The sequence below is a fragment of the Abramis brama genome, assembly GCF_963993115.1.
Source record: "Abramis brama genome assembly, chromosome: 13".
Taxonomy (NCBI): domain Eukaryota; kingdom Metazoa; phylum Chordata; class Actinopteri; order Cypriniformes; family Leuciscidae; genus Abramis; species Abramis brama.
In genome coordinates, this window is record NC_139975.1 from 18388112 (window position 1) to 18414779 (window position 26668).

Below are 26668 nucleotides of genomic sequence, written 5' to 3' on the forward strand. Positions count from 1 at the left end.
AGTTGTTTTCAGATTTTTTTTTTTTTAAAGGAAACATTTTGTGACCTTGAATATCTGCATCAAATGATCAAATGGTTGGCCAGGTATGGCTATGCCATAGCCTACATTTAATGTGAATTCCTTGTATAAAAATGAGAAATGTTGTTGCTGTTTCGTAATTACATTGTTCTATTTGATTAAATGTAATAAAACAAATGTTTCAATTAAGTCGACCTACGTTAGGTTATAGAACAAATGCGATCTTTTTATACAGTCTCAACGTCAAGCTTTGTATTGTGTCACCAAGCAACTCACAGACTGAACGTCTGGATCTGGATCTGGGTCTGGAGCGGAGCGACAGAAAAGATGAACTCCACTCCGGGATTTTCATTTGCCTAAAGCGTTCATAGAGGCGAGAAAAAACACCGGCTTAAAAAACATTGTGGAAAAACTTGAGGCTCCTACCTAATCACACTGGTTATTGATATAATGCGTTTTCCCTTTTCTAAAAAAAAAAAAATCTTTATTGCTAAAAAGGGCGACAGACCCACTTGAAGCAGGTTCACTCTTTCTCCACTAGGTGGCATGCGACACTTCGGAATAATAATTTCCATGGCCAAACTTGCATCACCCCTTCATGGCAAACAGGGTGTTTTCCGAAAGACTGACGAAATAAATGTAAGGTAGCCCTTTATTTGAAGTTATCATTTATAACCCTTTTTTCCTTTCTTTTTTCTTTGCTAGCCACAAGTTCACACATATGATCATCACATATGATTAGGTTCGCCGTTACAATAAAGCTGCATGTTTTTCCACCATAAAGACAGACACGCTTATTTATCCACAGTTTACATTTGGATGAAGGATGAGTAAGACCCTGTTACTGCAGACCGCCCCCCAATTCCCCTCAAAACTTCCCAAAGGCAGATAACGGGAAGCTTCACACTTCTCACTACTACCACAACACGCATCTCCTGCCAACTGCACTAACTTACTCCCGTCGTCAATACTAGAACTTACCAAAAAAACAATATCGTCACTGTGGGGAAATTACTGCAAAACTTTTAAAAGTCTGTTCGGAGACAGCTAGAAAGGGACAGTTGGCCCCGAGAAGGATTTTAAAGCGTTATTTATTTGGAGAACTAGTCGAAACGTTTTGGATTTACAGGACCAGTTTTCAAACTAACTGCAACAATCTTCACATCATGGTCCATAAATATGGTAAGTTCCGTTAAAACAGTCAACTTTAGTCGTTATAAGAAACGGATATCATATAGGCTAATGCAGATGTGACAGTAATTTCATAGTTTTTAGTTCTTTTACACTTTTCTCGGTGTCGATGTGTATTTTCAAGAGAAATTTCTTCGTGTATTTTCAAGTGAAATTTCTGTTAAACCCACATGGGAAACAGAAAGCATTAGTCTGAAGTGGGATTATGTACTTTTAATAAAAATCCGCTATTCTTTACAGAAGCTCAATGAATGTCAAGTGTATAAGCGACACCATGACCCTGTTTAACCCATCACAAACTGTGATGTTTTTGTGGAACCTCCTACCTCTATTAACCTCATCTTCCCTTCAACCTGAAGCATTACAAAAAATAATACTTAAAAATCTATCAATATCAACGCATTACATACCAAAAAATAAAACTAATAAGCATTTACTTTAAAGAAAGACAATACACAAGCACCATTTTCAAAGCTTTTAACAAGTGTTAGCTTTTAAATAAAACACACATTGTTATTGTAGTGTTCATTGTATACAACACGTGTGCACTTTCATGCCCATATAGTTAATGTGATGAACTATACCTGTGTGAACAAGGGGAAGTCAAACTATTTAATTGTGAAAATGGTTAACTAATTTCAACGTTATTTGTTTTCTAATGCATTTTAAGTGTAACTTAATTGTCCAAATAATTTTGAGGCCACTGAATGGTCTCTGTTAGTCCACAAGAATAGCTCACTAAACAACACTCAAGACTAAATCATTCATTTACTTTTAGCTGTTAGTTAAAAAATTGTTGTTAGACAGCCCTGGTTGAGTCAAACATCTGGCTTCTCACCCCTTCCAGGGGCTCTTATAATTATAGGCAAGTAATGTAAGATTTCACGCATCTGCCTTTTCGGTATTAAACATACAGTTTGAACGTCTAAAAATGTCTTCAGACTGTCACACGGAGAATGTAGGTAATGGATGAAAAAGGCATTAAAATGATTAGGAGTTGTACTGAAATAGTAATGCGTGTCCTCTCTTTTATTTCAGATACTAAAAGAGCAGTTGGGCTACTGAAACAGTACCAGGCAAGTTTGACTAGCCCAGAGGAACAGGCCCTGAAGACCAGCGTGGAAAAGGTCTCCACCATCTTTGGCAGTCATCTTTTTCATGCTCTGCTGGGTGAGGTTTGTTTCTGTGTAAACTGTAATGGATCTAAAAAAAATAATGATTAACTGTCATTATATAGGGCTGTGCCACGTGATTCCAGCACATTCCATGCTGAGCAAAATCTTTCCAAGAAGTCGTGTTACTGTTTATTCAACTTTACTAAACGCTGCTGATGGTTTTCTAAATGGTATATTTTGTTTTTTGTCCTTGGACCAATTACCTCAATGTCCTCCTTCGCATTAACAATGGCTTTAGGATGTAATAGTTGTGCCTAGTAAACAAACACATTATTAACTCTACCTTACAAATTAACTTGCACCTTCTGTGACTTTTACAAGTTTGCTTTTTTGACATTAACCAAGTTTTGATTTATTAGATTAAGTCACATAAATAGGTTCTTTCAGTATAAAAACAAAAGGTTATCTGTTTTTTAAATGAAATCTTGAATGAGCCAGTGCTGTTGTCTCCAATGGCTTGATCTTTAACATGGATTTGAGAACTCGACTTATACAGTAAATTACAAAATGTTTACCAAAGTTTGTGCCACTGTTCTCATGTTACACAACGAATCAGACTTTCACAACCCCAACTGATTTATCAATGCTGTGGATATGTTCTGTCATATTTTAATGATGTCTCACAACAGCCAGAAAAAGAAAACATGCAAGTAATAATAGATATCACTGTTATGAGAGATGCATCTAACTAAAATAAGAGATTTCCTAACTTATTTTTAGTTTTTGTCCTGCAAAGGAAACAAATTAGTCCCATTATGAAATGGTTGAGTGGTTCTCTTAATTACCAGGCCCAGTGTTTAATGAGGCATGCCTGTTGCTGTTGCTGTGATGCAGAAGTGTAGGACCACAGGGGCTGTGACCAAGACATGGGGTTGTGTTGCCATGGGACTGTAGTGAGGAGAGGGACAGGTTTCCCCCTGTTCTTAACTCATGAGTTTTCTCGTATGCCGGTGGTGATAGGCTTGATAGGCATTATAAGTTTATTATGAAGTATACATGATATTGTTATGCATGTTTTGGTCATTCTGTAAAGAGCTGGCATAGAAAATAACAAAAATGTTATAGTTATAGGGTAAATTTTATAGCCATTACTCCAGTCTTCAGTGTCACATGATCCATCAGAAATTATTCTAATATGCTGGTTTGCAGCTCAAGAATGATTTTGTCTTCTTATCAATGTTGAAAACAGTTGTGCTGTTTAATATTTGTGATTTTTTTCTGGATGCTTTGATGAACAGCATTTATTTAAAAACGAGTGCTGTCAAATTGATTAATCACGATTAATCGCATCTAACAAAAGTTTGTATTTACGTAATGTGTATGTTATTCAATTTGTATATATAATATATAAAGTATGTCTGTGTGTGTATGCGTGTGTGTGTATATGTACATATACATACACACACACACACACACATATATATATATATATATATATATACAGTATGTGTATAAAAATGCGTGTGTGTGTGCATACAGTATATACACACACAGACAAATATATATATATAAATGTAATAATATATATACACACATATATATTATGTAAACACAAACTTTTACGTTAGATGCGATTAATCGCGATTAATCGATTTGACAGCACTAATGGAAATGTTTTGTATATCAAGTCTTTACTGTAATTTTTGAACAGTTCAAAGCATCCTTGCTGAATAAAATGTATGTATTTTAAAAAATCCCCAAACTTTTGAACGGGAGTGTGTAAATTGTTTATTTTTTTAGTTTAAAGGCATTTGGAGATTATTGAGGGCATTTACCTTTTTATTATAATGTCTCTGGTATTAGAGAAAGTGTCAGTCACTTAAAATATTCATATTTATGTTTCATAGTGGTGAGCTGTGTGATTCAGGCCTAAAGTTTTTTAGATAATTTTCTGAAAGAAACTTGGCTCCTGCTACTGGCATTTAGGTATATGCGCTTTTCTGTGCCTCGAAAAAAGCTGTTTGACTACAGCAGGCCAAACAGATGTTGCAAATGCTCTTATTTATATTACTTTGAATCAGTCCCAGTCCACTTCTATAGAGTCCCAGTCTGAAACTGGCATAACACAGTAAGCGGATAAGGATTCCACACATTCCAGAAATAGGCTGGATCATTAGCGGAAATGTGGGATAACATGTAGGTAGATTGATAAACAAACAGTTCTTGGCCGCAGTGCTGTACTCCCTTCTGACCTCAGGCCAGATTAGGCAGGGTGTTACGCTTTGCGCAGGACGGCCCATTCGCTCTCTCAGGTACTGAGAAGAGGGGGTCATGTAAGGCTGAGTTAAGCAACATGTGGTTTCAATCATCTCTCCAGCCTCTTGGGTGTTGGCCAGAGTTAAAAAAGGCAATACAATACGAATTCTAGCAAAAATGAGGAAGATTGAGGGTGGATAAATTAGCACCAAGTTTAATTTTTAAATTATTTTATATTTAAACATTATAGTATTATTATTTTATATTATATTTTGTATTCATTTTTATATTATTTAATATTGGGTTTGTAGATCATTCACATAATTAAAGTGTTCTTAGACTCTAAAGTCGAAAGCTGATTTATGTGACATCAAAGAAGAAGAGATCATCGAATGTATTGGGGATTCAATGAGGCTGTACCAATTCAGTCCTGTGATGCACTGTGGGAGGAGGGAAAATTTGTTTGGTTGTCTGCATGATTGCACAATTTCGAACAAAGGTTTTCCTAACTGCACACTCATCTCTTTGTTTCCAAACACACAAAGAGATTATGGATCACACAGTTTTTGTGCCCAAATTTTACCCAATATCAAGGCAGGGCTATTTTCATTGCTGGGGAAAACTGACAATCCATAATTCCCCAGTCAGAGTACTTTCCAAGTTAAACTATGCTGTAAAAAGAAACCCTGTAGTTCCTCCTACAGTTTTTAGATACTGTAACAAGTCCTATTTCACTTTCACTTTCTAACCACATTTCTAATACTTTTTCCCACAAGTTTAATAGAAAAACAATGTAAAACCGCTAGAGTAAAAGCCTGTTAATTGATTCCTCACTAAGCTTCACTTTAAAATTGTCAATCCTACCTTAGAATTTTTTGCAGTCCTGCATTTTTATGAGGCAAACTTTGCTAATGTACACTCCAGTTCAAAAGTTTGGGGTCAGTAACATTTTTTAAATCATTTTTAAAGAAGTCTCTTATGCTCAATAAGGCTGCGATTATTTGATTAAAAATGCACTATAAACAGTAATATTGTGAAATATTATTACAATTAGAATAACTGTTTTCTATTTTAATATTCTTTATAATGCAATTTAGTCCTGTAATGGCAAAGCTACATTTTCAGCATCATTGTCACATGATCCTTCAGAAATTATTTCAATAAACATTTCTGATTATTATCAAAGTTGAAAACAGTTGTGCTGGATTCTTTAATGAATAAATAGAAATTTAAAAAGAACATTTATTTTAAATAGATTTTTTTGTAACATTATGAATGTCTCAGCTGTCACTTTTGATCAATTTAGATCAAAATATTTAGTTTAAATACACTAAATATTTATTTAGTGATATTTTAATTAATAATAAAATTATTAATTTCTATTAAAAAAAACTTACTGACCCCAAAATGTAATTCTGTCAAGAATCTCTGTGTTTTTGTAGTATTAAACAATATTTCACAATAATTATTTAAATATATGGTAAAATATTATAAATTGACACAAGGTACCCAGAGAGGAAAAAAGTGGTATTTTTTTCTTTTACAAATCTCTGCAGTTGTATTGTAAATTACCATACAGTGTGTGACAAATTATATTAGATTTGTAATTTGTACATTAAAGTATTATAAAGGATGAAATAAAACTTACCATATATAATATTAATTAATGAATTTAGTTTCTGTATATGCGATCAACTGATTCAGGGCAATTTTTAACAAGTTTTAAAACCCAGTTTTTAACAAATCAGATATGTGTGAACTTCATACTGACATTGAAATGAGTTAATCCTAGTGAAAAGGAGAGCAGTTGTGTAAAAATGATTATGTGGAGAGGACTGTGCAGTTAAGTAAAAGGACTTTGTGTTTTCTGTTCAGTGGCCAGGAATTTATGTGGTCTTTTAGGATTTACTTGGATCTGGGAACATTCTGCTGGAATGCATTTTTTTTTGTGGGAAAAAAGTATCATTTAACTAGGACTTTGTCTGAGATAAATGTGCCCATATATCAAAGTATGTTTTACAGAACCGATTGTCTACATTCAGCTGCAAAAGGATTTTAGTGCACACACAATCTGTTACATCCATGTGTTTTAATGCTGAGAGAAAGCAGCCCTATATGAATAATCATTGATGTTGCCTGCTACTGTATGTTTCACTCAAAAATGCATTTGAGGGGAAAGGTCTCCTTGATGAAGATACTTACACATCTTCAAAGCCATTCAAGACAGCTTTACTAAACGAGGAGGTGTTTCCGTCTGACACACTTATACATTTCTATTCATCATACAGCTGCATGTTTTATAATCATGCACCATTTAGTGGAAGACTCTACGCTTTAGTTTACTTTCTCCGTCGCTCTCTTTCTTTTCTCTGCTCTCTCACTTTCTCATCTGGCTCTGGCCAGCCAGGCGATGAAACCGCTTCCCACACACTGTTCTCCTCCCACTCACACAGGCTCACACAGACACAGATGAGTCACATAGCCCCATTCTTCTTCTGTCTTTCCCGCTGCACCCCAGTGGGACTCCATTACTGCCCCTAACAGCCCCCACACACACACGTACATCGTCCGCATGTGTTGCCAGTCCAAGTTCACTGCGTATCTCTCCAAAAAAGTGCTATTCTCTCTAGCTCTTTCTTCTTCCGTCTTAAAAAATGCTTGCTCGTTTCTTCCAGTGCAAAGGGGGCCGAGAGTGTTATGCTTCAAAGGCACAGCGAGGTAACAAGCATCTCATTATGTTGTTAGTTCAGGCTGTGGGCCAGTGTGGGAGTGTGGGTGACATCAGCAGTATTGTCTCCCTCCATTCTCATCAGCTGGTCGTCCCTCTGTTGGTGACCACAGGCCACGGCGGTTAGTGACCTGAGAGGTAATGAGGTAAGACGTATAGAGGGTAGAAGGATGAGGTAAAGAAACAAGTCGTTCTGGTTTGAAGGTAGGGTAGGCAATTTTGGAGAGGCCAGCAATAGCAAGCCAGCTTTGAAAGCATAAGATCCCATCCCTCCTTCAGTGCGCTCTCCTAAGCCACGCCTTCCCCAAAACACATTTGGACTGAATGCAATGATTGGATGAACATTTTTTGGTCCTGAGACTTCCACTGAAGATATATGTACATTTTAAAATATTTGTACCAGTTCTGTTATTGATTGCAATCAGGATGTGAAGAGAGTTTAATCCAGTATAACAAAAAGTTTATGAAGAACATTGCCTACCCTACCTTTGAGGGCACGACTAGGACAGTAGAAGTCTGGCTTTGATGTAACAGAAGTTTTTTTTTTTAAATATCCGAATGAAACAGCTTCTCGAACAAGAAAAATAATCTTGTACGGGAATTGATTTTGTCCACTGGGAATTGATTGTATCATTGTGGCTTGCTATTGCTGTGGTCTCATGTGAGTGACAGGTTTTTCTGCCCTTGCATCCGGAAACAAGTCACCAGAGAAGAGAACAAAGTTGCTGGAGGGAGAGTAAGTTAGTTTTTTTTTTTTTTTAATTAATGATGCGCACAGATAAATCATTTATAATATATACCACAATATTCCATAAAAAATAAGAATTGTCAAATCTGATTTCATGGTGACTTTAAGCAATAAGACAAGAGCAAGAATGTTGTTGTTCAGAAAATTACAGCCATTCTGATATTCAGACCATTAGAATGATTATGATATTGCTTTTATATAACTGTAAACAATAATATCTAGAGGTTAATATTGAGTAACTCGTATATGTCAAAATTTAGTCCAGATTATGAAGACGAGTCAAAATGTCGTGGCTGTGAATAACATCATTTCCCGTTAAAATTTGAGATGTATATCGCATGCTAAAAGTGCTACATTCCATTAACATTCAAAGTGCGGTCACATTAGCGAAATTCCGGGCAAAACAGCTCAATTGTCAGGTGTTACAGAAGTCACTTTCAAACCAAGCAATTTTCTGTAGGCCTCGTGCTTTTGGGGTTATTTGGTCTGTTGAAATACTTTGTTGATGCTTTTACACTTTTGAATTTCCTTTTAATGTTCGATGGTTGAAGGGTGAGTAGATTAATGTCATCTAGTTGTGACACTTTTTTAAACGTATTGCGTTCATAGAGAGAGTGTTTCACTGATTGTTTACAGCTTAACGGAAGTTTCACCCATAATTCTCGCAAAGCGTCATGGGGCGTAGGATTAAGGTGGAAAGTGTGTACTGATGATTTTAACATGTTATTTTTAATTGTCCCAATTTGCACTAGTGTAATTAGCTCATAGCTTAATGCCTGACCCTCAACATCAGAGCCACTGTTACCTCTGCTAATGTCTGCAGGCACTGTGCTGTCGTGAGTCACGATAAAAGCCTCTCTAAGTGAGTGTGATTGCTCTGGCTCTCTAAACCCTGTATGGACAGGAATTTTGGATGAGGCCCCTGGACGATATTTATAGAGACCCACAATAGAGGGAGCGATGCTCAAGTTGAGCCAAAAGTTGACATTGCTCTTGACCTTGCACACTTGACTTGTGAAGACTTTGCACCTGTGCTTTTTGGCATGGCTAAAAGACTTACTAATCTATTGTTGAGGACCATTAAAGGGTAGTTCCCTTTCGAGTGGAACTCAACGCCACGTCATGGCTTGATGCTATGGGAACACTGAAGCATGTTTACACACACCAATCAGCGCTTGGCTGAGTGTGATGACATAGCTACCTGGCGTAGTACTTGACTGAAACCATGTATAAATAGATGCCAGGTCAGCGTGTAGCCAGCTTCTTTGTCTTCAGAAGCCGTATGTGTGGGCCAAGTTAAACTTTGAGTGGCCCGATGAAAAGAGACGGGTTGCGCGGTCCAGACTAGATGGCCGCTATTTGACATCTGTCCGAGAGCTACCTTCCCGCTGCCAGCTACCTTTCTTCCCGGACCTTTTTTCTGGATTGAGGTTCTTCGAAGAATCCGTACTCAGCGGAAGTGCATACGCAGGCCACTTTGACATTCTCTACGGTGGTCGGTATGCACTCGGGTATGAAGCGGTGCCGAGGTTGGAAGAGATGTTTACGGGGTATCTTTCCCCCTAAAACGCATCGTCGTGGAGGAAGCCTGCCTTATCCACCAAGCCTTGTAGGCCCTACAAGGCTTGGTGGACAAGGCAGGCTTCCTCCACGATGACCACAGTTGTAGGTCCACTTCACCCCTTGTGGGTAAGGCTTACACTGCAGCGGGTCAGGCTGGGGTGCCCTCTGCACACCATGGCGGTTTTGCAGGCTTACCAGTTTGACCTGCTCAGAGAATCGGATTATGGCGAAGGATTAACACCGGAGGGAGTGAAAGAGTTACGCAGGACCACAGACCTCGCCCTCCACTTGACCAAGTAAAGGCCTGCGCTATCAGCCGTTTCATGGCTGCTATGGTTGTTACGGTGTGGCATCTGTTGTAAACCTCACTGTGATCAAGGAAAGAGACAAGGCTTTCCTCCTGAATGCCTCAATCTCGCCTTCTGGTCTGTTCAACAGATACCATGAGGTCAAGAAGCAGTTGGTGGCGCTCAGGGAATTTATCCCACACCATTTCCAGGAGTCGGCACCACCTACCAGCTGCTCCAGGCCAGGGCACAGTGATAGGAGAAAAGAACAGAAAGCCAGCATGGCGACCCGTGTCCCCCTGCCCCCATTCGCAAAGATAAGAGAGCCAGGAAGCGTGCTCAGGCACAGCCATCCCAGGGATGTTATTTCCTTTAAGATGGCAAAGAAAACATTCTGACAATCCTGGGCCCTGGCCACTGAAGGTGTCTTCTCCTGGGGGAGGTCTGTGCACAGACTGCACACCACAAAATGTTGTGCCCGACTTTTCCCGGGCTCCTCGGCAGGCATTTCCACTCACCCTGTTACTAACTGTGATTCGGAGGGTGGAGGCGCCCAACCGAATATTTGCCACATCTTTTCTCAAGAGTGATTAAAAAATTTGGCCAGTTCGGTAGGTCCTTTTCAGTTTGCTGATTCGGCTGCTTCCGATTCTAGATCTAAGGGTCCTGAACTGTACTCTTCAGAAATACAGGTTCAAGATTCTCACCCTGAAGCTAATCGTGTTGCAAATCCAGTTCGAAGACTGGTTTGTGATAGTAGATCTGAATGACGTATCAGGCTACATGCTCTATGACTTGTATGGAGTGCAGTTCTCGATGGCCGTCCAGCCATTGCTTTGAGGGGACTTTCATCTTCACTGGTACATAATTTTTCTAGAAACGAGGGCAGTGTTCATAACTCTGAAACATTTCCTTTCATTCCTGAGAGAGTATCATGTGTTATTCCACACAGGGTTTAAAAGGGGTTTAAAAGCTTTAAAAGGAGTTTCTGTTGTCTCGGTTCTTGCACGGTGCCGGTCACAAGTTCTGTTTTGAGACCTTGCATTGGTCCTGGGTGTGTTAGCAGAAGCAACATTTGAAGCTTTGTAGTAAGTTTAAGAGAAAATGATGACCATTATGTTGGCAAAACATTAGTTTCTCTGAAAAAAAATGCAAAAGTTTTGTGAGCGAATGCAAAGTTATCAGGGGAACACAAAAGTTTTGCGAGATAACTCAAAAGGCTTGAAACTATTTTTTCTCCCATATCATGTTTTTTTATCATCATCATGTACTTTTAGGGGCTCCGTACATGTCTTCCAAAAGCAAATGACTTCCTTTACACTGAAACTATACTGTACTGTTCTTTTCACTGTATAGTATTTTGGAGCTGCTCTTTGCAAGCAAATGGAGTCTACGGATTTAAAGTAAGATTTCAGTGAATAGCAACATTGTATGTGTGTGTTCCTCAAACAAATTTTACATCTTCATAAGACTTGGAATATGTCACACAAGTATGTAGTGCTTTTTTGAAACATTTATGATGTTTATTTTTGCCCTTTTGGGAGTCCTTGGTCTCCATCCACTTTTATTTAGTGAAAGAGAGAAATTTGGATTTTCTGCTAAAAAGATGTTTCACTCTGGAAAGTAAGTCATACAGGGTTAAAACAACATGAGGGCGTGTAAATGACAATTCTAAATGAGAAATTTCATTTTTGAGTTATTTAATCCTTTAGCATAAATGTTAGAATGCCAACATTATTTATACTACAGATTTTCATTTTGTTGTATTATTTTTTGTACAATTTTTTTTTTGAATCATATGCACATAATATCATAGTGCCAACAGCAACCTTGCATACATCTGCTTTCAATCTAAAAATGTAATGGAGGTATTACATATTTCAGTGTAAATACCTGCATTATTTAAATGGATGCATTCAATGACATCGCTATTCCATTATTCTCAGATATTCAGGAATGCTACGAAGTAACCCTGCAAATGAATGCAGCACAAAATGGAGTTAAAGAGAGCAGCTCTGTGGACACATGGGAGGTAAGAGCCCCAGAGAAAGGGCAGCTTTATTTTATTACATGCCATTATTTACTCTTCCCTATGTTGTTCCAAACCCTTATATCCCTGTTATCATAAACAAATCTGACCTGTCTAGTTCTCATGTTCAAGTCACTGACTCGATCCAGTCAAAGCAGTTAACAGCTCACAGCAGGTGGAGATTATCACTGAATATCTTAAAGTTAGCATGTGGTTTAAGCAATGTAGCACAAGAGTCATATGGGCCATTTTTATGATACTTTTATGGTGCATTTACATTTTGACACCAATACTTTTTTCTGTCCCCAATAACACACCAATGATTAGCTGAGAAGAAAGGGTTTAGAAAAGCTGAGGTTTAGAAAAAACTGAAGGGAAGATTACAGAGAACAAAAAATAGAAAAAAGAGGGGCGAAATGAAAGAGAGAGCGTGTGGAAGTTTCAGACGCTACAGAACATTAGTCATATCTAGAAAGCACTGCAGTGATAACACCAAGTGCTCCTCGTGGGCTGTGTGATGATGTCACCAGGACCTTTCGTTACAAGTGTCTGCAATCACGTGACCATGCAAAGTATTTATAGGGAAAGTATAAAAAATAACCTCAACTTCTGTCTGGATTCTGTTAAAAGCAACTGCAGTGAGGGAGGATCACTCTGTGGTCTCTCTGAGGGTACACACAAACATACACTCGGGTTTGACTAAAATAGTCTCCATTCGTCCAGTACAGCAGTGCCCTGTGACTGATGTTTTAAAAGATGATAGAATGAAGTTTTCCATCCCCTACATGGTTTCAGATGATTCAAAATTGGGGTGAATTTTTGTCTGATTTCTTTTTTTTGGTGTTGCAAACAGCTTCACAAACTCACTTTGCTGGTGAGCCGCACCATCTGTAACTACTCTGGACCATAAAGGAAACTTGTATAGGTCTAAACGGTCTATGTGCATTTTCTATTCTTTTAAGTGTACAGTTTTTAGTGATTGATCATAGAAAATTAGGGTAGAATATCAGGGTAAAATATTTAACATTACATCCAAAATATAGTTTTATACCTTGAAATAGCTAAAAACAGTGTTTGAAAAACAGAAAAAAGTCTGAACTCTGTAAAATCTAGAATGTGCTCTAAAGATGTCAGTAATCACACGATCGCACTGAATGGATAGTACAGATGACAGAGAGAGAAAAAAAGATCAGTATTTTTGTCATTTTCCTAGTAAAAATACCTAAACATCCCATAAAAGAAGATATAGAATATATTTTTATTTAAAAAATGTTTTTGCTTGCTTTTTGATTTCTTGGTCAAAGGATGTTTAGGAATGTTCACATAAAGAGATTGAAAACTAGTTTGACATCATTATGACTTGGTATCTCATCATTTTGACTTATGTAAACCACTTTTTATGTGATTTTGCATCCATTTTGACACTTTAAAGCTTCAACCCCAGTTCATAGCAATTCATTTGAAAAGAGCATGGAAACCATTCTCCTTTTGTCTTTGCAGAAGTTTGATCATTAAAAAATATAAAATAATGTTTTAATATATATATAAATTTTGGTCCATATTAAGATGATAGCATCACGCAGTTGCTGCACATTTGTCAGCTGCACATCCATGATGCGAATCTCCCATTCCACTACATCCCAAGGATGCTCTACTGGATTGAGATCTGTTGACTGTGGAGGCCATTTAAGTATAGTGAACTCATTGTCATGTTCAAGAAACCGGTTTGAGATGATTTGAGCTTTGTGACATGGTGTGTTATCCTGCTGGAAGTAGTCATCAGAAGATGTGTTCACTGTGCCCATAAAGAGATGGACATGGTCAGCAACAATACTCAGGTAGGCTGTGGCGTTTAAACAACGCTCAATTGGTATTAAGGGGCCCAAAGTGTGCCAAGAAAATATCCCCCACACCATTACACCAACAGCAGAATCCTGAACCTTTCAATTTGTTTACGCCAAATTCTGACCCTATACCACTTGAATGTTGCTGCAGAAATCGAGGCTCATCAGACCAGGCAACGTTTTTCCAATCTTCTATTGTCTATTTTTTGGTGAGCCTGTGCGAATTGTAACCTCAGTTTCCTGTTCTTAGCTGACAGTAGTGGCACCCGGTGTGTCTTCTGCTTGCTGTAGCACATCTGCTTCAAGGTTTGACGTGTTGTGTGTTCAGAGATGCTCTTCTGCTGACATTGGTTGTAGCGAGAGGTTATTTTCTGTCTGCTCCAACCAGTCTGGCCATTCTCCTCTGACCTTTGGCATCAACAAGGCATTTTCGGCCACAGAACTAGCGATCACTGGCTATTTTTTTTATTTTTTTTTAACCATTCTCTGTAAACCCTAGAGATGGTTGTGAATGAAAATCCCAGTAGATTAGCAGTTTCTGAAATACTCAGACCAGCCCTCCTGGCACCAACTACCATGCCACATTCAAAGTGACTTAAAGGTCCCGTATTATGCCCCTTTTCACAAGATGTAAAATAAGTCTCTGATGTCCCCAGAGTGTGTATGTGAAGTTTCAGCTCAAAATACCCAACAGATCATTTTTTACAGCATGTTTAAATTGTCATTTTTTGGGGCTCAGAAAAACGCGCCATTTTAGTGTGTGCCCTTTAAATGCAAATAAGCTGCTGCTGGACGACCCAGGGGGCGGAGCTTCACGAGCTTGCGCTCAGTCTCTCAGGACAATTTCATCTCACGGAATGATGATAATATCAGAAACTCTCAGTAATGGTGTTCATTTCGAGTCGGACAATAATGCCTACAGAGTCAGAGTGCTGTATAGAGATGAAACAGGTATAGTTTAGTAGTTTAATTACGGTTATTATAACGTATTTGTCATCTGCTTGTATGTATCCATTATTTATTAATAGCCTACAAGTCTGCTGTCCGAATGATGATCAAACGTATACTGATGAGTTTAATAAAGTTTATTGTACATCACACAAAAGATGAAGCGTCAGTTTTACTTCAGAAAATCACCATAAGAGCTGAGTAAACAGTTAGTTATAAGAAGTGCGCAAGTACATAAACGTATTTCGGTAGAGTTGAGGGAGCATTCCTGTGGGCGGAGGTTAGTCAAAAAACTGTTCTAGTGACGTCATTAAAGAAGGAAGTAGAGGGATGTAGTCCAAACGGGCCGTTCGATGTAGGTGACTTCTGTTAAATAAAATATCTCGCTTGGCATTGAACTTTGAGCTTTATAATTTTACAGATATTATTTATACTCTAACAACAACATTACACACTAACTAAAGTTTGAAACATGGGATCACGAAGAACGGGACCTTTAAATCACCTTTCTTCCCCATTCTGATGCTCAGTTTGAACTTCAACAGATCATCTTGACTACATGCTTAAATGCATTTAGTTGCTGCTGTGTGATTGGCTGATTAGACGTGCATTAACGAGCAGTTAAACAGGTGTACCTGGTATGTGTGTGTATATATATGTATATATTATATTATTATTATAATTATTATTATTATAATTTAAATGTTATATATTTATTTAGGTTGTAAATTGGTGATGGTAGATGCTCAGGTAAAAGCCAAGCAATGATTGATCATTTTAAAATTTTTGATTGAGGCAAAACACATTACCTAACAAATGAATAGTGGACATTCAGACAATCTCTGTGAGTATAATCTATCCAATTTCAAATCCCCAACTGGCAGTTTCCAGAAGCATCATACTATTGTGACACATGTTCCACAAAATTACTGCAGGGGTCACTATATGATGTGTGGTGGAAAGCGTCACAGGCCTCAGTGTGAGTGTGTGTCCAGGCACAGCCCTGTTCTCTGGTTCTCTGAGAGTGAGCGAGGCTGGTTCTGAGGGAATGTCCAGCTCAGGCTTCATTAGCATTCATAGCGTGCAGTCACCTGAGAGACGTTAAATGAAATGAGTCTGCAAATTCCCCGATTTGGTGCAGAAGGAAGGAAAAAAAGACCCTGGAATAATTTACAGCAATCATTACAAAGCCTTTGTGTTAAACAGCAAGTGTGTCTTACTTTTCATTTTTTATATTAGCTACAGTTACAGTCAGTAATATAACCATGTTACATAATTTGGTGTCAGTTTTATATAGTGAATATTGGCTAAACTGTTTAGTTAAATGTATCAAGCTGTACATAATCCAGCCCCAGTATATATTGCGAGCAGTATGTCATGTGTCAGCAGTGATTCAATGGCACTGGACACCAGCAGCGCCTCCATGTTCCTCTCTGGGTTTGAGACTGCAGCAATCCTGCATGTTTTCAGCTGCAGTATCTCGTAGCTGAGCTGATGATAATATGACGGCAGACCTGGGGCTTGGCAACCATTTTTCAATTCAGTTCATGGTTGTCCAGTGAAGGCAATGATAAAAACGGTAAATTTGCTTTGTGTTTTGTTGTATGTTGCCTGATAGCAGATTTTTTTTAAATGATTTTAGATGTGACTTTATTTGTGCTTTTATTTGCATCAACTTAAATGGGTGTGGCTTGGCCTAATGCTGCAAACCTGCATGCCTCTGTGTGTTTGTGTTTATGTGAACACACATTGCTACAGTATGAGAGTCAGAATAGGACAGATCCTAAAAGAACATTCTAGAGTTCAGTTTGTTACCATTTTGGAAGGGAAAGTGAGAGTCTTTGTTCCATCTGCTGTCATGGCCTTTTCCAAAGGCTGCCCTCTGCTGCCTGTGGCCTGTGACTGCGGCATACATTATGATAAACAGGTAGGAACTAATCTTATCAAGTTCTGGCCCTGGTTGTGTGTCTTTTGGTCTAAAATGCTATATAATGACAGCATTTCCCTGACAGATTTTATAGTTGTGGTTATGGATAATGGTCAAAAAGTAGGCTATGTTTTAGTGCAAATGTTTTGTTTCAGTATGTTTGGTGGCACTTGTTTTCTCTTTATTATAATACAGATGTCTGTGTCCATATAAACCATCTTGCAAATGGTGATGCTAGCCTGTCTGCACTATTCTCTGTTAAATTGCTATATTTGTATTCAAAACCACTAGGTTTGACTAAATTGAACCCCTACTTCAATTTATTTATTTATTTAAAATTTGGTCTATCTGTGCAATCTACTGATTCTGTGTGATTTGTACTTGCAGACTTCGGGTGAAGAGGGTGTGTCACGTGTGCGTGTGACCAGCAGGAGGAGCTCTCAGAAGGTGGAGAGAGTGGCTGGACTAGTAAGCCGATCCCATGTGGAGGCACCAAAGGTTAGTGGTTGCTGAATCAGGAATACTACTTTTTACAAAAATAGAAGATTTATAACGCATAACATGTTACATGAGCTCGTAACTGGCATAGGTTTTGGTATAGGCATAGGTAGATTTGTTTATACTTTGATGTCTAGTACATCTCATGTGTCAGTGCTCAGCAATTATCAATTAAGGACGGCCTGATGGTTTATGAACAGTGTGAGAAAGTTTCAGCCTGTTGGCGATACTGTCAGTTGTTCATACACAATACTTTCCGCTGCCTGATTTTTAACCGGTTGTCTGTGTAAACAGACTAGAAGGACATGCTTTACTGTTCTGTCACATCTCTATTTTCAGTGTCTTTCGCATGAGTGCTGCGTTTTTTTAGACGTCGTCTGAAGTTAAATGAATGGAAAAGCAACACAGTGGAATGAAAAAACGTTCTGTGTGAACGACCTACCATGTGTTGTTATGCCTTGGAAACTTATAAAATGTAGTTTTGTGTGATCTACTGAACATTGTTGTGGCAGATTCTGCTGATTTAGAATAAATGTTCATTGTGACAAAATTACATTATCTTGCTGATTAAAAAAGAATGAGAATGGGCTGGAAAATCATAAACAAATGACCGTATGCCACCATTTTCCATTGTTTGGATTTAATGCAGTCACTGCGTTAAATTATAGTATCATGATTTCCAGATGTTATTGCAAATTAAAAACCTAATACATTATTTTTATAAAGAAAAAGTGGTAACACTTTACAATAAGGTTTCATTTGTTAACATTAGTTAATGTGTTAATTAACTTGAACTAACTATGGGCAATGCATTTGTTACTGTATTGGTTAATCTTTTTTAACGTTAGTTATTGATTATTCATGTTCCTTCACAGTGCATTAATTAATGTTAACAAATTTAACATTATTTAACAAATGAACAATAATATTAACATTAATAACAAATTTAACAAATGTTAACAACTTGTGATTTTAATAATGTTTCAGTAAATGTTGGAATTAACATTAACAAAGATTTATAAATGCTGTAGAAGTTAATTATTAGTTCATGTTAACTAAAGTAGTTAACTAATTTTAAACATTATTGTGAAGTGTTACCGAAAAAGTTTATGAAAAGTATAAAATAAAATTCCCTCTAACATATTAAAACATTGTTAAGAGCAAAATTTGGGCCTCTGAAAATATCAAGACGGCAAATTACATCTTTATTGTTGGGCTCAGTGGTGTGCAATTTAATACTTATGAATATGATGCAATCATAAAACACATTTCCATTGGTTAGATTTTGACCACAAGCTAATTTCGAAATGTTTTTCATGATGCATATTCATATTAGTGAATACACATGGATGGTTGCAGTGCAGTTGTGTCAACATATGTAGATTGTAGCCAGGGAGCAGTGAAATCAGCCATGATGACACTGTCATCACACAGTTTTCCAGAAATACTCACAACAATCAGGCTCTACTATCATGGCAGCTCTCATTTTCATGTCCTCCCAATCACAGCACCCCCGGCGGCATGTGGCGGCACAGTGCCTGCGGGCACTAGCGTTTCAGATGAGCGGAGATCTAGTGTGAGGGATGGGGGTGTGAGGTGGAGATGGAGATGGCCGTGTGGGTGTGGTTTCGGGTCGTGGCTGAAGAGCGTGGGACAGAACAGAGAGCCTCCATTGTCTACATCAAAGCGCAGGCTCTCTGCAAGGCAGCAGCGTTCTGTTGACAGCAGGGCTGGCTGATGCTGAGCTGAATGTGGTGTCGTGTCTTCCACACATTAGGAGGGGTATGAGGTGGAAGGGAGGGATGAAGAGAGAGCTGCAGAGGGAAAGCGAGTGGGGGAGGATGGGGGGAGCGAGGCGAGGCGAGGGCCGGTGCAGTGCAACGCAGTTAGAGCTGGAACGGACACCTAGAGCTCAGCCTCCCGCATGTTGCCATGGAAACCAAATTCCTCCCCCTACTTGCATCCCTACAGACTGGCTGCCTCTCTCGCTCCTGCTCTCTCTGTCGCTGTTTTCCTGTCTCTGTTGCATCTTTCTGCATCTTTCATATGCGTTCGGCCACATAAAATTGCAAAAATATGTGTTTTTGCATCCGACAGGGTGTTTATGCAACGCTTGAGAAGAATGAATGCGAGAGAATGCATAATTAACAATGCAAAATGTGTATTTGACAACACAAAGGAATCTCTCTCTGCATTCAGAACCCTCTCTATGATCATGTTTTCTCATTCCCAGTTGTTCATCAGCAAACATTTTTTGAGTTACCCTCCCCCAGAGTCATTTTCAGTCCAGTCATATCTTTCTCATGGTTGCATTCCCTCTTTACTTTTTACTTTGCTCTTGTTTATTCTGCTCTCTGGGCCCAATGCACGATTATTTTACTCATTCCTCTTCTTAACACCTACAACACCTCACAACGTACACAATGCAGCTAAATATGGATGTCACTCATCTTCTGAGTGCTTAAATCTGTTTTGTACACATAGGCCTACAGCTTGTTTAGGTGAGTGACAACCATTTTTTACAACCAAATTTACTTCAACATAGTAGTGGGATCCAAACTGAACAACAAGTTGCTGATGACATATTTAAAAAAGCAGAGCACTAAATATAGTTATGCACACCACGCACGTTCGGTTAAACAAAAGTGACAACTACACTCACTACTGTAAACAAAAAATCATTCAGATTTGCTGTTGGTTAAGTAAGATTTGTCAAATTAAGTAATTGCTCAATTGGACATTACATAATGATGTGTTAATTGTGATAAGGCTTTCAGGTGCGTTATGCAAGTTGGCATCTTTATTGACTGTAGTCACTGTCACTAGGACTGCACGATTTGTGAGAAAAAAATAGAACTGTTTCTGATAAATAAAAAATAGTTGTCATTATATCAATATGACTATAAAATAATAATAATATGCAATGACAGCGGAGGGAGAGAGGACCAGGCCTAGGACATTTAAGTTGTTGTTTTGTTTACGTGTATGCTGCAGTCAGCTTTCGTATTGTTGTTCATTTTGTGATTAAAACTTTACATTCAATGTTTGCATGTTCCCCCCTCCTTCTTCCCTGAGCCTTGAACTTTGTATAAAGCCGCCTTTAGTGGCAGTCGTAATGAACTTTCTGTATGATCTTGCGTGGCAACATGGGTAAACTGTCGCTGTCTCGTAAATCTTCCCCGTTATGGCGCATCTCTTTCACTAAACGGTAATACTCGAGTTAGTGTTTTGCCCACATTGACTTCTCCAGTAAAGGAATGCAAAAGCAAGAGCCTTTATCCTTCTTTCACCATGGTGGAATGATTAAATTAATGCAAACAAACAGCTATGCTAATAGGACAAATAACTGGCAATAATTTTAGGGAAAATACGGTGCCACACATGATTAAAAAATATAAATATTAAATTAATAATGGATTACTTATCAATAACCATGCGTTTTTAACTGTATCAAGTGTTTCTGATAAAGTTAAACAAAAAGTAACTGATTTTCTTATCTGATTGAAATACATTGGAATACATCACATCCGGTCGGCGTGTCGCATACGGTGTAGGCGCTCAAGTTCAAATCGAATCCGAAAATTCTGCATCCGCAGCTCCTGTGTGACTCTCCGTAGCAAATTAATGACTTCCAGTCCATCAGCTGTCGTTTGTCCTGTGCAGTGGAAAGGCGGCTTGAGTGAGCCAAACTCAGAGCACATGTAGAGATGAGTTCATGTGGATCAGCATTTACAGTCAACTGATCCACTTTGAGATATCAAAAACACTGGATCGTGAGCTGCTTGCATGTGAAAGAACACAGTGCTGCTCCTCATTCTGAAACATGCAGCGCATATATTTATTTAATTGAAACGCAGCGTTTGCAATGTGATCTTTGGACTAAGCCATATCATGATATTGCGATTAATTGTGCAGCCCTAACTGTCGCTATAGTTGCAAGCATTAATCACGACTATCTTGAGCATAGAAAAGGTGCTTGACTTCACTTTGTATTATTCGTTCATACAGATATTATTCGATCTGTTCCTATTGTGTGAACTGGACAATTCAGCATGGTTGTCAATCCCAAACACTGCCTCGGTGACCGTAGCCTCGGAGTATGATCATTTAGGGGATTTGTTCAATGCGGCTATCACTCTCGCACCTTGCAGTGTGCACGTGGCCCTTATCAGACCCTCTCTTCTCTTCAAGACCTCTCAGTTCTCCAGTCATTCCGCAAGCATCTCATATTCCCTTTCTCTCTTTTCCTCTCTCTCTTTCTCTCATTTCCCTTATCATTACACTGTCAGTCGGATGTGCGGTGTTTGGTGCAGCAGCTGTTTTCTGTCACCAGGCCTATTAATAGGAGTCACAGCCTTCACAGGCACTTTAGTTTATTGTGTCAGTGTGAAGGAGAAACGACTCAATGAGTTACGAGCGTTTAGGTGAGAACCCAAAACCGTTTCTTGGCCTTGCAGCGGTGTTACGAATGACTAGTCTCTATTGCCATGCACATGCATTGTGAGCTGAAATCTATAGTGGTTGCATGTATGTCATGCACTAATAATTATTGGATCACGTTTATGTTGCTTACTAAAAAAAGAAATTCTCCTGACTATAATCACTGTCTTTCAAAGGCTGCTCTGCACCTGTTTCATACAGCAATTCTCTGTGGTTCATTCAAAGGAAACCTTCAAGAATGTAACTGCCCCTTTAAGACTGCCTGTGTCTCATCTCACCTTATTTGGACATACATCCTGTCAGGTGACAAGAGTGCAGTCACATGGGCTGCTATGAGAATGCACAGAAATTCCAGAAATATTCTATAGATACCTTCGATGTGAGAGAATATGTGGGGGTTGTGAGGCCGGCTGGGGGGGTTTATATAATGTGGGAATGCAGAAACTGACAATGAGGCTGTCAGATATGAGATATGCTGTGTGTAATCAAGTAGAATCCTTTTGTAAAACCATCACACAATCATTCTCATTTATTTCATAAATCAACAAAAGGCTTTCTTCCAATTTCTCAAGAGTAGGTCAGGTTGGTTTTCGTTCTCCTGGAAAGATGTGCCAATTCACTGAGACATGCAGTATAGAATACTATGTATAAGATTTGCAAATATATTTTTAAACTAAGAATACTCTGAATTCTTAGTCAATGAGCAATCGAAATCATCAAGCAGATAGAAGGTACATTCTTAAATTGTCTCTTTTTTTAACCATCCATCTGTAGTACTGTTCTTCATTCAGCCTGGGAGGATTCATCTATCTACCATCACACACTCTTTCTCAATGTGGTCATTTGCAAAAGAGAATATGGATGCAGATAGAAATGAATACCGTTTTAAATGCATATTTCAGCCATATTAAAACATGCTGTACCAGCTTTAAATCTAATAATATTTATAGCATTTCTGCACTGGATTTACATTTTACGTAATTATTGTAGCAAGATGACATTTAAGCGTCGCCTAAATGTTACTCACAACACATGGCCTCTTTACATGCATTAAGCATTTTTGGCAGCGGTTGTGGTTTAAGGTTCTGATCATCCTTTATGGTGAGTGTACTGATATTCTAGCTAATATTGACAGACTTGGCCATTGATTGGCTGTGACTGTTTTTTTTTTTTTAAAGATTTGATATTATGTAATTCTTTAAGGAGCAGCATTTTCCCCTAGAGGTACTAGAAACGCCCACATGCACTCACACTCTGGAAGCTACTGACACAAACACATGGCAGAATGCAAGCATGTAATGCATGCATATAAGCACGCTCTGCTTCCCTGCCTTCCGCCTTCCTCTTCATCCTTGGTCAGCTACATTAAAAATTCCTCTATGGAGACCATGGAAGTCTTCATCCTATATGAGAATGTGCTGTATAGACAAGGGGAGCAGAGGGAACCGGGTGGTCACAACATGTGCCCAGTCATGTGTGCTGTGATGAATATGCTTGCATTGCCTTTTTTCAGCCACCAAGCACCACCCGTACGCTTCCCATTGGCTTTGGCAATGTTTGTGTGTGCTTCTCAGATCATTCTGATCTCGGATTGGCCTTCCTCCTGGAAATCGGAAAGTTTGCCGGAATAGTATATCGTGGTAATGATGTGAGTTACCGTTGCATATAATTAAGTGTGGCTGAGCCTGCTGTTTTTGCCTCCTGGTGGGGTCGGAATAGAATAGTGTGCAGTGCTTATTAGAACTGACTCAGCCACAAAAACAAGCAAATTCACACGTGCATAAACAGAGAAACACACACACACACAAATGTCCATGCATGCATATAGTCACATTAGAAAACAGTCAGTTGGCTTCTAATGTTCATACTCAAGCACATTTGATGGTATAACAGTCTAAAAGGCCTGTTTTGATTCAGCTATGAAATTGTGTAATTTCAGAAATCCTTTTAAAACCTTCAAACGGTGGGTCACCTGGGTAACTTGTAATCAAATTAAAAAAGATTTAATACTGCCTTTAGGAATGCAGATCTTCATTTCCACTGTCATTCAATTCTGTAATGTCTTCTCTATACATAAAGAAACAATAAAAACAGGAAATTGTGTAATTCAACATTCTGCAGCTACCGAGGTTTTTAATAAGCAACTTTCTAAAAATGGTGCAGTTAATTTGATGAATGAATTTCTGGATTGATTACTTTAATGTGAATACACATTCCATTCTGATTAAAGAAAAAATTGTATTAACATTTGATACAATTAAAACATTTAAAATCAGCCATAGAGAATATTTTAACTTTTAAAGTAATATCCGAATCACTGCACCTTAAAGATAAATAACAAATCATCAGAAGATAACAAAACCCTACAAAGCAAAACTAACAGGAAATGTCACGATCTCTTTCAAGTAAAGTTTGTTCACTCGGCGGCCATATTTGCAATGCCTCTGGGCAGCTATTTCGGCATCCAAGACCAAGTCCTATCTACTTGAATGGGAAATCTTGAAATCTCAAAAACTGGTTGCCACACTCGCATTTAAATAACAGCAAGAAAATCTGACATGAGTTGTTGTTGTATAAATGGTGTTTATTATGTGTTTAAAAAGTGTTCAAATGTTGTGCGTCTCAGGACACTGACTGTTCTATAGCAACCAGAGCTTCTAATGGCAGCTGCAGTGATGCAATTGGCGATTGGCTCTTTTATTTATAAAGTGGGGTTTATATTGCACATTGCACTTTTTCCCATTCATAAGAACGAGTGCACCGTCTTTGAAAATATGAATTAATTTTAATTAATTGTTTTATCCTTTGAAGTAAAATCTGCTTCTGTCTTTGATGTATGCACTATTTCTTGGAGTTTATCATCAAGCGTTTACATTTTCTTCATAGCTAGTTTGTTGTGTCTAAGGTTAGGCATACACTGCAAATTTCGTCCAAATTCTGACTAGTGCGACTCGTTTTTTTTTAGTCTGGCAGATTTTCAGCTTTGTTGTGCATCTATTGTCGTGCAGTGTTCATGCAGTGTACAGGGGTAAACGAGATAAACATCTCCTGACCGGCAATCGGATGGTCGGATGAATTTGCGATTTACTCGTACGTGAGTTGGTAACCTTGCTTAAATCGCATAGTGTATGACCGCCTTATGTTGCGTGGTTTTAGTTAATCCTACAGTGACTTGACAAATGAATACACAAATGGATTAAAACATGGTCTTCCATCAGCACTTTATGTCCTGTAGCCCGTCTGCGATATAAACCCTCAAATCAGGTATCTAGTCTTTCTTACAGTAAAACCGTGGAGCTGAATAATGTGCTCTCTGCATCTCAATACGAGCTCTGTGTGCTGGCTGATTTTCGAGTGCGCTGGCCCTTTAAGAGCAGTCACTTAAGCAGTCAGTCCTGTGTTGGTGCTGCTGCTGATGGCTGTGCTGTGAGTTGATTGGCTGTGGCTGTCAGGGCTGAGGTGCTGGAGGGATGCTGCTACTCTCTCTCTCTCTCTCTCTCTCTCTCTCTCTCTCTCTCTCTCTCTCTCCCTCTCTCCCTCTCCCTCGCTCTCTCTCGCTCTCTCTCGCTTGCTTGCATCCCTTCGTATAATCCACATCTAGGGCAAGCAGGCTGAGAGTCAATCCAGCGCTCAGCTCCTCTCTGCAGGCTGGGAAAAGAGTGAGAGAAAGAAGGCAAGAAAACGCTTCCCAAACCAGGAGGAAACGCAGAAGGAAGAAATCTGGCAAGCAGAGACTTACAAAGGAAGATTTGATCACGGATATCATTTATATATATAGAAATTGTTTATATATATATATATATTTGTACACACGCATATAAATATTTATAGAATTATATATGTATACATATATACCTGTATATAACTGTATTTGTGCTTGTCTGTTTATATTGATATTTTTATATGTATTTGTGTGTGTGTAAATATATACATATATAAACAAATGAATATATATATCTATGAATTTATATACATATCACTGTGAACCAACAGAAGCAGGAAGAAAACTCGACCATCGGGGCTGGTCTCTGATTCCGAGATCATACACACTATTTTTAGCATTATTTTTCCAAACCTTTTGCATCGACCGGAGGAAGACTACCAATCTTTTTCTATTTTTCATCGCCCTGTTGCTACCTCCTCATCTCTTTTTCTGGATCGGGAGGAACAAAGAGGAGGATAACAGGGTTTGTGAAGATTCCTGCCATTTGTGCTACCGTTTCGTGAGCCGAGTGGCACTGCGCGCGGTATTTGATCTGAGCAGGCAGCAGCAGCAGCAGCAGCAGTGAGATAGAAAGAGACAGAGAGCGCCGCACCGTGTGAACTAGCCAGCATGCACAAACATCATCACTGCTGCAAGTGCCCAGAATGCTATGAAGTGACCCGCATGGCCGCCCTGCGCAGGATGGATGCCCCGGCATATGGAGACTGGCAGCCCGAACCCTATGGATACCCGGCCGGCTATGGAGGCGGCCAGACCTTACCGCCCCAAACCTCGGGCGGAGGAGGGGGAATGGGTGGAGGGGGCACTTTGGGGAGAAGTAAAGGGAAAATGATGTCAGCTGGGGGTCCTGGAGGCCCCAACCCCAAGAGCCAATCCAAGGGCGCCCCCAAGGTGAATGGTAACAACTCAGGAGGGCAAGGAGGATGGTGGCCCGAGTGCACCTGTTCCAACCGGGACTGGTACGACCAGGTAAATGCCGTTTCTGGGCCGCTGGGGGCATCGAGAGTAGGCAGCAGGCGGTAGGCAGTTGGTGTATGTGGTTGCTAGGTCGAAACTAAATAGAAATAGCAAGCTCCCCTGTAGCTTCTAGAAGATACATCGTTTTTTAAGGGATTCATCCAGTGTTGATCCTTTCATACTGCATGTGCTGTAATCTTACAGTATGCCTGTCGAGATTGATTCTCGCAGAGAAGGAGTTTAATCTTCATGTATTTACTGCTCCATCAGTGCTTTATGGCTTCATCAATCCCCTACGTACATACTTATCTAAACCGTCATCTGACAAGGACTGACAGGGCCGCTGTGACCACGCAACAAGTGAATGTAGCTCTGCCAATTTAATCCAAGGATGG

General features: G+C 39.0%; 1 protein-coding gene across 12 annotated transcripts in view; it reads left to right on the forward strand.

Annotated features, from left to right (window-relative positions):
- The first annotated feature begins 921 nt into the window (after positions 1 to 921).
- dlg3 (discs, large homolog 3) overlaps positions 922 to 26668 on the forward strand; it is a 98737-nt gene continuing 72990 nt past the window's right edge. For 4 of the 12 annotated variants that reach the window (XM_084132901.1, XM_084132899.1, XM_084132902.1 and 1 more), the window contains exon 1: positions 25798 to 26285. In XM_084132901.1, coding sequence (XP_083989027.1) covers positions 25926 to 26285 — 360 coding nt within the window. In that variant the 5' untranslated portion in view covers positions 25798 to 25925. Of the gene's footprint in view, positions 1201 to 2247; positions 2380 to 11852; positions 11939 to 17041; positions 17153 to 25796; positions 26286 to 26668 lie in introns of those variants that run through there. The other 8 variants (XM_084132903.1, XM_084132904.1, XM_084132895.1 and 5 more) reach the window with 3 other exon arrangements.